The sequence below is a fragment of the Phaethon aethereus genome (assembly GCF_964289735.1).
Source record: "Phaethon aethereus genome assembly, chromosome: 1".
Classification (NCBI taxonomy): domain Eukaryota; kingdom Metazoa; phylum Chordata; class Aves; order Phaethontiformes; family Phaethontidae; genus Phaethon; species Phaethon aethereus.
The window spans coordinates 190,525,668-190,535,728 of NC_138575.1; the positions used below are offsets into that span (position 1 = coordinate 190,525,668).

The window sequence follows — 10,061 nt, forward strand, 5'->3', positions numbered from 1 at the left end:
ATACTGACTTGGCATTTTGCAAATGGAAAAATGGAGTACAAACTTCTGAAACTCAGTCAGAATTCAACCACATACTGGGATAAAATGTGCTGAATATTGACATTATACAATAACTCATCTAAGATGTAAGTTTGCAAAATGAAACGTAAAGTTACAAAGCTGAGTTTATTTATGACAAATCATTCATTATATATTACAATAATTACAAACTTTTTTTTTTTTGCCCCTTATTGCCATATTTTTGTTCTCGGCACACACAAGATTATCAAGAATGTAGATTCAGTCAGTAACAAAAAAAGATATTAAAATTACAAATCTCATGCCTCATTTCTGTGCCATTAGAAAAGGCTATCATCAAAAGAGTAAAGCTACTAAGAAACATACAAGGGGATTCCCCTTACACCTTTTTTCCCAGGAATTTTTGTCATCTAATGTATAGTAAATACATATATATATACACACACATCTCTTGCAAACGTACACATTCACACATTTACATAATCACTGGAAATTTGGCATCTCTCTTCCAGCAGAAAGCTCCCAGTCATTTTACTTGAATATCATATGTGAAAAAAAAAAAAAAATTAGATCTAAAGTCCATGGTTTTAAATTAGTCACCCTATTTCTAAGTCAGCTGTTATCTTCTCCCTACACAGGGCCACCAGCATAACAAAAGGGTATTGCAATTTGTGACGAACAGCATCCAACCTACCTTCACCACAGGAAAGGTCTACTAGGGATACTGTCCCTCTTGTACCTAGTCTGAGTCACTGCTGCTGCTTGAGGAGTCTGTTGACATAACTTCTACATCATCTTCATTCTCTTTATTGTGTCCTGGAGGCTCCAACATGAAGTCATTACTATGATTAGGAGGTAGCATGTTCATCGACATATCACTTGACTGCCAAGGATACTGAGGAGCAAGCACATCTGGAAAAAAAGGGGCATAATCAAACTATCAGCTTTGTATATCAACAAATACAGTAAGACAGTTTAACCAGAACTCCAATTTAAAAGTCAAACAAATCTTAAAATCCTCCCTGAATTTTGGACAGATGAAAAAACACTCCAGTAACAACTGGAAAACATCTCATGATGGAGCCATTCTATCACTGTAAAATCCTACTCTGCCAGAGGCGCCCATTATGTAGGTGTCTCTTGATCTCTCATCACTCCACTTCAAAACAGTCTATGTTCATACAGAGCTTTTCATCTTCAAAGCAGAGTTTAAACTGACTTAACATTCACAACCACTGTCAGTAATGAAAATGGTCACCCTCTGTCAGTATGCAAAAATAGATGAAAACATTACATCAAAAAAAAATACTTAAGGTATACCATATAAATTCAGAGTAAAGGAGTTTATGCAAATTTGGCTGAAACACCTTGCTTATCATTTTTCCAAGAGCAAATATGGTGCACCAAGTGCAAGGGAGAAGTGTCCTACTAGAAAACCAGGACCACGGTGACGAGATACTTGAGAGGTGGCAATGCCCCACTGTGCCCCAGCCAGGCCAGACTCAGTTGCCTCTTGATTTCTCCCAGCTCTCACCGTTTCTTCTTTTCTCCTCCTACTTCCAAAGCCATCCCATCCTATACTCTCTGCCAAGCCACCCTCCCTCCACAACACTTCCTAGTCTCTCCCTTCCTTGCCCCCAAAAATGTCTCCCATTTCTAAGCTGCAGTACACATCTATGTGCCATTTCTGCTCCCTTCCTTTTAATTGATGCTCCTACTGCTGTGCTGTTCTTCTCCCCTTATTACCGGACACTGTAGCTAAGTCTATCCCATAGAAGAAACCAGCTATCTCCCTCTTACAGCTAGTATTAAAAATAATTAGGTGGAGTCAGAAGCAAACAAAAGCCCACCCATGTGGGGCTTTAAGTACAGAAAGAGAGGGCACTGTCTAAGTGGGGGGTCATATATGGTAGACTTCCTCTCAACTCAGGTGCTGTCTAACTCTGGGGCACACAGACTCCACACACACACACAGAGTAGCTTCTGGTCTTCAATCTGCAGACACCTGAGACTCCACATATGGAGCAGCCACAGTCATACCAGATGCATTACTTAGCTGTACAAATCTGACCCACCAGCAGATGCGAGAACACAGCCTTTATGCCAGTTCTGTGCCTGCTTTAGGATCACCAACAACAGTACCAGGTGGTGTCATCCCAGCTGTGGTGCAGTTAACCAACTTTATTTGAACCAGCTGAGAACATAAGCCAGTGTTTTACATTCTGTGGCCATGCTTCAACCTGGTTTAATAGCATTGAATGTGTGTGCTAAGCAGCCTCAGAGTTTTGAGGCTACCAAGCAGCCCAGAGGCTGGCCTGCAGACTCAGTAAGGACTCAGTAACCAGACATCTCTCTGCAGAAGTCTCTAAAAGGACCAGATCCCATAATTAGCATTCTCAGGACATGCCTCCACACACTAACAGATTCAGGATCCCTACGCAAAATACCAGGGCAGCCTCTACTTTCTTTTAAACTAAGTTTTGATGTTTTCCTTTTTACCTGACAGTCTAGTAATTAGAGGATTTCCCCTGACATAGAAGACCCAGATTCAATTAACAACTTTACTTGAGAAATTTAAATCCCACATTTTTCAGCTTCTCAAGGAAAAGTCCTCAAGAGCAAGCTTTCAGTTCCTACAGAGACAGCATCAAAAGTAAACGGAGAAAATCTGCATCCCCTAAGGCAGAGGAGCCAGCAAGAATGGGCTCTACCAAAACTTACGCTTAAATGCTCAAAACAAAATGCTCAAATTCCATGAGGAAAACACAACCTTAACACCTCCTCTGACCATATTTCAAAAGAACAGAAAAGATACACGGGCCCATCCTCAGTATTGCCCTGGTGGGTTGCTATGGACAGATGTCAGGGTGCCACTCCTATTCAGCTCAATGACCCATTTTATCCAAGGCCAGAGGTTTAGAAAGCAACATGATGCAGAACTTTAAGTCACTTCCTAAGAGGTGACAATAGGATTAGACAGATGATTGGAAACACAAAATCCAAGTTTGCTATTTCTCCAATGGAGTCGTGATACAGGGGTTTTTTAATATATTCAGTATAATTTTTGAAAACAAGCTTTCTGCAACACCTGCAAGTGGCTTAAAAGACAGGTAAGAACCGTTACAGATCTTCCATGAATCCAAACTAAGAATTTTTCCACAATGTAGTCTAACCATGGTAGATTAATGCTACACAGGTACAGAACCCCTAAATTCTTGATTCAGTTACTGCATTTTTGCAGCTAAACTCTATTTTAGCGTGAATGAATGAATCCCACTAAAGTTAGTGGAAGTGCCTATTTCACTAAGTAGTTAAGGGATTAAAGCTCAATTCCGACACTCAAGGTACTACCTTATCAGCTGTCCTTTGCAATGTGTTTTCAATCCACAACTTCTAAGGAACAGTCTTGCTATGTACAGAGCGTAGATTTAAAGGAAGATAGGGGATGACAATAAACCTCTCTTTTTCTGAATATAGCTTTCACAATTCCATACTTTCTGTCACCACTGCTAAGAAAAGTTTGCTTTGAAAATGCTTCTTTTTAATATGATTTGGTATCACTTTACTTACTGCAATTTAAAATAAGTGAATCAAAGGGTAACTAAGTGAATTTTGTTTACACTGACTTAGTTGTAGTGTCTGCAGTATGATGTAGCATGACATAAAATTATACAATTTCTAATTGTTAACTTTATTTACTAGATCTTCACTGCTAGGGAACTATGTTGCCCGTAATTTTATGATTTTAACTCTGATTTGCCTTTGCTAAGGGAAGAGTGTAATTGCTATGACTGTACAAGGAATAAAGAAAAGCAAAACAAAACTGAATTTCTCCTACCTGGCAGTCTGCCCGCTGCAAGTGCGTCCCCTGGTAAGTGTCCATTAACTCCATTGGTGGATGGGTTGTTCATCTGACCCAAGAGACCACTCCTCATTTCCAGATCTGTAGGATATGGCCTACGTGGGTCCCCTTAAAAAAAAAAAAAAAAAAGAAAAAATTTAAATATTTCACAATTGTCTTGCAGACATAAACTTTTTCTTCAGTGCCTAGTTTCCTGACAACAAAAAAAAAAAAAAAGAAAAAACATACTGTGATTATTTCAATCAGCAATGAGCACCACAGCTGTTTTGTTAAAATCCAAGTTTGTCTCTCACTTAGGCTTTCTTTGTTCATTCAAACTTGGCAGAAAAGCCACATTTTAAAAAAAAAAAAAGCATGTTTAAAAGATACCTTTGCTCTCCCTGCTACTTTACAGCAAAAGAGCAAGAACAGGAACTGAAAAAAAAACACCCCACATTCTCATTTTGGACAAGGAGGATAGTTCCCAAAATTGAAATCTGACATAATGAAAGCCCTGCTTCTGACTCCACTGGTTACTAACATTCCCTTTAAAGAATATTATAGGGGCAGGAGGGAACACAACCAAGCACATGCAAGGTTCTAACCAACCACAGAACCTTGGTTCTATGCCTTTAACATACTTGGTTCTAACTTATAATTGGGACGAGCATTCAGGAGAAAAAAGCAAAGAAAGAAGAGCAGAAGAGTTCAGTCAGTTAATGGAAGAACACAGTTTCATAGCTTTTTGATGACATATGTAAAGCCTACAGGACTTTGGCTATCCATTTTTGTTGAAAATATTAGATATAACAGCTGAAAACAATGTTACTCTAGTAAGCCCCAGTGTTTTTCACGATATAAAAGCATTAGAAGACCAGACACTGAATATGCTTTATTATAAAAAAATCTATTGTCATAAACATGATAGTTACCTGGTACCCATGTCAGAGGAGCACAAACAGCATTGCTAGCACTGATCCTATGGGCATATTTAATTATTTCTTCAGAGGAAATGGCACCTGGAAGAAGGGATGAAAAGTTGCAATCTCTTGAAAATGTAATATCATTCAATTATTTCAGGACATTGGACACTAATATTGAAAAGACTGGGAATGTCATTTTGTCAAACATTAAGAGCATGCTTCAACTGCAATGACTGCTTAGAGCATTCTTAGACTATGCAAGGAAAAGCTTTGCAGCAAAGTGATTTTATAGCCCCAAATTCAGTACATCTTCAATGTCAACAGTTCTTCAACCTTGTGAAAAACATAAGCCAATCTCTTAAGCAGTGTAGCTGACAAGCACAATTTGTAAGAAAACTTCAGCACCTGCTTTATTATGGAATTTTCCACAGTTAAGAAATTTTTTTGTTTGTTTAGAAATTATAGACACACATGTAGCAGCCCTTCTAAATATGTGCCCGCATTACAAGTAATAGAAACTTTATGAAATTCCTTGATTTTTTTAATATGGAAGAGGTGTAATGAAATGATAAAAGATACTGTAATAAAACACCTAGAAAATGCCTCCCACAAAAAAAAAAAAAGGTCAGCTTAGCTTGGTAAGTGCCACAGAATAGCAGGAATTGCTTCAAATTACAAACCCATATCACCAACTAGTCATTCTTTCAAATGCAAGTCATTTCACAATACACATGAATAGAAACATTCTCTCCCTTTCCTCAGTAGACCTACTGAGGCAATTTGCCTTTGGTGAGACACTCAGGTAATCAGATGTAGTATCATCGGTCCAAGAAGAGTGTTGAAACACTTCAATTTAAGTTTTAATATTAAAATATGTTTGCCACAAAAAATAATTCATTCCCACCCTTATTCTGAGGAAATGGCTATAGGTTCATAATGAAATGGAAATTCATTTACACATAAAGCATCCAAAATCTGTGATGGCAGAATTACAGAAAAACCCACCCAACCCTAACTTGAGCTCACTAGCAACTTTCTTTACAACTGCATTTATGTAGTATGTACAATCAGCGATACTTGCCTCTTCTTGCCTTTTCAATTGATTTCAGCTTTTCCTTTGCTTGATAAACAGCTGTTGCCTAGTTGTAAAAAAAAAAAAAAAAACAAAAAAAACCACCAAACTAAACCAAACCTTCAATGCATCTTTAATTTGTAAACCTCTACATAAAGTCAGCTCTGTGAATAAACCCTTGCATTTGATTGCGTTTTAACTGAGAAAATAATCACTGAACATTTTCAAAATATACAGAAGCAAAATAGGTTTAGAAGAAAATTAGCATTATAAAACAAAACTGAATACCATAACTAAACAGTATTTGAAATACTGGAAAGAAAAAAAACAGAAAAAAAACACACCACGAAACCACTAAGCTTTTATGAAGTTTTAAATATTTAAATCTTCTCAAACTAACACAACACCACTTTCTCCAGAACAACCTTTTCCACAAGTAGAAGCTCAAAAGCAAACACATCATTACAAACTTACCAGTATGTGTTCTGCTTCTTTAAGTTGTTTCTGCAGCTGCTGAATATCATTATCCCTCTTTTCTACTACCTTTTCTAAAAGCTGCATTTCATGATGGATTTTCCCCTGATCGACTGCCAACTTCATTAGCTCTTGAAACTCTCCATCTCTCTGAATCAGCAGTTCCAGGATCTATTGAACAAGAGTTTTGTAGAACTTTTAACTTAGCTAGAGTAACAATGCACCCTCAATCCTGCTGCAAAGAAGAGCAACTTACATCCATAGGAGTATTTCTGTTTGCATGAAAAATGAAACAAAATTTCTTCCTCTGTTTGCAGAAACAGCCTATGAAGCATGCAACAAATGAACAAAAACAACATGAGGACCTAGAATGCCTTTGTAGTGGGGCCAAAACCCCATCATCATCATTAGCTTGAGTACAGGCAAGGACAAAGAGAGAGAAAAAAGGAAAAAGGAAAAATTTAGAAGTACTTGCTCAAAGAAATACTTCAGAAAGTCAGCTTACCTGGCTCTCCTCTCCCTGTTGTGGAAGCTTCTGGTTTCTTGAAATTGCCAAAATTTCTATTAGTTCCCTGAAAGAAAAATTCTGTGTTTGTGCAATTTTTTAGGGCATTATTTGTAAATCACATCAAGTCATCCCAAACTTGTTAGAGTACTGATACCATTACAAAAGTATTCATGGATGTGAGTATTTTCCAGTTTTATAGTACAGTGTTGGCAGGGATTTCTCAACTAAGAGTAATTCTGTGAATACTCTCACGATTGGAGCATGTTTTCTCCTTTGTTCTTTGAGCTCATGAAGTGCTCATGTGTATTTGTACTCATGGAATGTGCTAAGTTCCTGCCAAACTACATAAGGCAGAAGCTGAGAGAAGAAACAGCACAATGAAATGCATTCATAACCTACTTCTACTGCCTTTGTTTGTTGCGAGAGGGCATGAAAGTTGTCTTCACTATTTTATTTCTGTACTTTTCCTCCATTTCTTACCCAACAGAACAAGTTTCACACTTAGATTTAAAGCAATTAAGTCTACACTTTCAAACAGCTAAAGAGTTTGTTGTGAACTACTTCTATCACAACAGGTATTTCCACAATGGTATATCAGTTGCATATCAAACACAAATACCAAAAAGCTAATAATATTCTAGGTCTAGGACAGAAGTGCTTCTCAAACATAGCTCTTGATCATGCTTCCTCGTACCCAATTTACTTCACCACCATTCTGAAAAGCCATCAAGAACTTCAGAGGGGACTCTAAACTAAACAAGACGACCATGATGCAAAAAGGCAGTAAACTCAGCATACTTATTTGGCTTTTAAGTCTATGGATGGCAGTTTAACGCTACACGAGTAACTGTCTATCTGAAGACACTGTCCCTGGAGCAATACTTTGCTTGGTCCAATGCAAGCTGCTAAGTGGGAAGTACGACTAATACAGCAGCGGCGCCAGAACCTTAAAATGAAAACAGGTACTTCTCAAAATGTCTGCAGAAGCCCCTCAGCAGTAAAGCTCTAACTACCATCTTGGTCTATGTCTCTTGGTCACTCCTGAATGCTAAAATAATCAAAAAGAGTTAGAGAATAGAGAAACTTGTCATTGTCACTAAAGATTTATTATACCTGACCAACACTGAGCAGTAGCAAATAATGTATGTTTTAACTAGGTCAACTACCACCATCAAGGCTGATGTCATGGAGGGCTGTAATTCTGTCCTGTGTTAGCCCAATAACGCACAGATGCAGATTCAAAATTATGCAAGGGCTACAGATTAGACACATTGGTTAATCTTCTTCCCCTACCATCAAACCAGTACCATGACTGTGAAAGGCCTAGCTCTGCAGTGCAGTAACAATTTGCCGATCAACAGAAGATTCACTGAACACTGCTGAAGGTTGCTCTGGATTCATTATGGTAGAATATTAGTCTCAAGGTTTAAAAAAAAAAAGTTTAGATGAAAAGCAAGTCTCTTTTTTTCCTCTTCAAAAACACATGTTCTCCAGCAACCCCTATGTCATAGTCAAATGTAAAACTGAAAATAAAACCTAGCCAGAAACAACAAGAGCAATTGAACAATATATTTTCATTGTCCTACCAGTGGTAAGCATACCGAGAGAGCCAGCCACAGAGAAACTACGGGTTATTTCCTCTGAAAAAGTTTTCCTAAGCTCCTGTTCTCCTCGAGAGGCGGAAAATAATTAGGAACCGGTTTAACTGCACTGCCAGCTGTGCCTCCACAACATGGTGGACAACCTGGACAAGGGTTACTGGTCCTCAAGAGCATGGGACTAAGTATCCGAGCATTTGTATCACTCCAAAGACAAGCTCTACAGCCTACTTTGAGTGAGTTTAACACTAATACAGGCAATGACCAGAATGGCTTAAGTCATGCAACACCATCTACAAATGTCTGACTTAAACGTAATTTTTAGTGAATAAAAAAAAGCCTAAAATTGGTGGGTGTGTGCATTTCACAGGAAATGCAGGTGTCAACCAAGAAAGAAAGGCAAGTGGAAGAATAAGGAAGCTCTCCTTCTGCTCTGAAAATAGGAAACAAAACACGGCCGATGCTTTCCTACTGGGGCGAGAGCCGTGGAGCTGGGCGCAGGGCCGGGCCAAGCCCCCGGGCGCAGCACCAGCCCCCTCCCGCAGGAGCCAGCCTGGGGACGGCAGGAGAGCAGGAAAGCGCCTGTACCGCGGCCGGGCCGGGCCCTCCTCCCACCCCGCAGCCCAGCGAGCGGTCGGGCCGGGCCAATTCCCCCCTCCCAGCCCAACCCCAGGGGCACCCGCTCCTCTCGCCGCCGCCGCCGCCGTCGGAGGCTCCGCGCACGTATAGCGCCGAGCACCCTCACCCCACTCCCGGCACCTCGGCCGTCGCCTGGGGCCGTCCCAGCCGAGCACGGAGGGCCGGTGAGCAGAGCGCAGTACCTGGCCAAGAGCTCAAGATCCTCCAGCGCCGCCAGGAGCCGGTCCCGGGTGCTGCTCCGCTCCCCACCGCCCCCGGTCGCGGCCGCCATCACGATCCCGGGCGCGGACCCGAGCGAGAACCTCCTCCCGGCGGCGGCGCCAGGCCCGCGCGGGCAGCCGGCAGTGCCCCCGGCGGCGGAGGTGGGAGCTGCAGCCGCCCCGCGGCGGGCGCATGCGCAGGGCAGCCCGGCAGCGGGGAGGGCGCTTCCTGCCCCGCCCCTCGTGCGGCGCGCGCCGGGGCGGGAAGGGACTGAGGAGCAAACGGCCCCCGTGAGGCGCGGAGGGGCCGGGCAGGGCTGGGAAAGGAAGGGCTGGGCGGCCGGGGGAGATAAGCGGTGCTCGTCGCGGAGAGTCGTGGCTGTGAGGGGAAAGGAGGTCACATCTGCCTCGGCGAGGCCAGATGCGTGTTTGTTAAACGCTCTCTCCTGGAGCTGGGTTGTTACACAAGGATCTGCACTCGTTGCTCTTTGGAATGCATTTCCAGTCCCCGGATTTCCACAGAAGAGCCCTTAAATGAGATTCATATGTACGCTAAAGATACAGAAAATAAACTGCAAAGAAAAGGCTTGTGAGTGAACTACGTCTTCAGTTTTTTAACTCAATTTTTGAAGGTCCTGCTGTCCAGTAATCCCTTAGGTGCTTTTTATCAGATGGAGGATGAAATGGTGCTTTACTAATGGCTGAAGAAAGTTAAGAGTCTGATACTGAAAATCTAACAAAACCCGGAGCTTTAAATCAGACAGAGCCAAGGGCTCCTTTTACCTGGG

General features: G+C 41.3%; 1 protein-coding gene across 1 annotated transcript; it reads right to left on the reverse strand.

Annotated features, from left to right (window-relative positions):
- Positions 1 to 240: 240 nt before the first annotated feature.
- On the reverse strand, positions 241 to 9,344 carry MED4 (mediator complex subunit 4; the record flags this gene model as incomplete). The annotated part of the gene is made up of 7 exons (XM_082014628.1): positions 241 to 930; positions 3,857 to 3,988; positions 4,792 to 4,878; positions 5,864 to 5,921; positions 6,329 to 6,499; positions 6,834 to 6,900; positions 9,256 to 9,344. The coding sequence occupies 7 exons, from the start codon at positions 9,342 to 9,344 to the stop codon at positions 758 to 760; spliced, it is 777 nt and encodes a 258-aa protein (XP_081870754.1). The 3' UTR covers positions 241 to 757.
- Between the last annotated feature and the right edge of the window lie 717 nt (positions 9,345 to 10,061).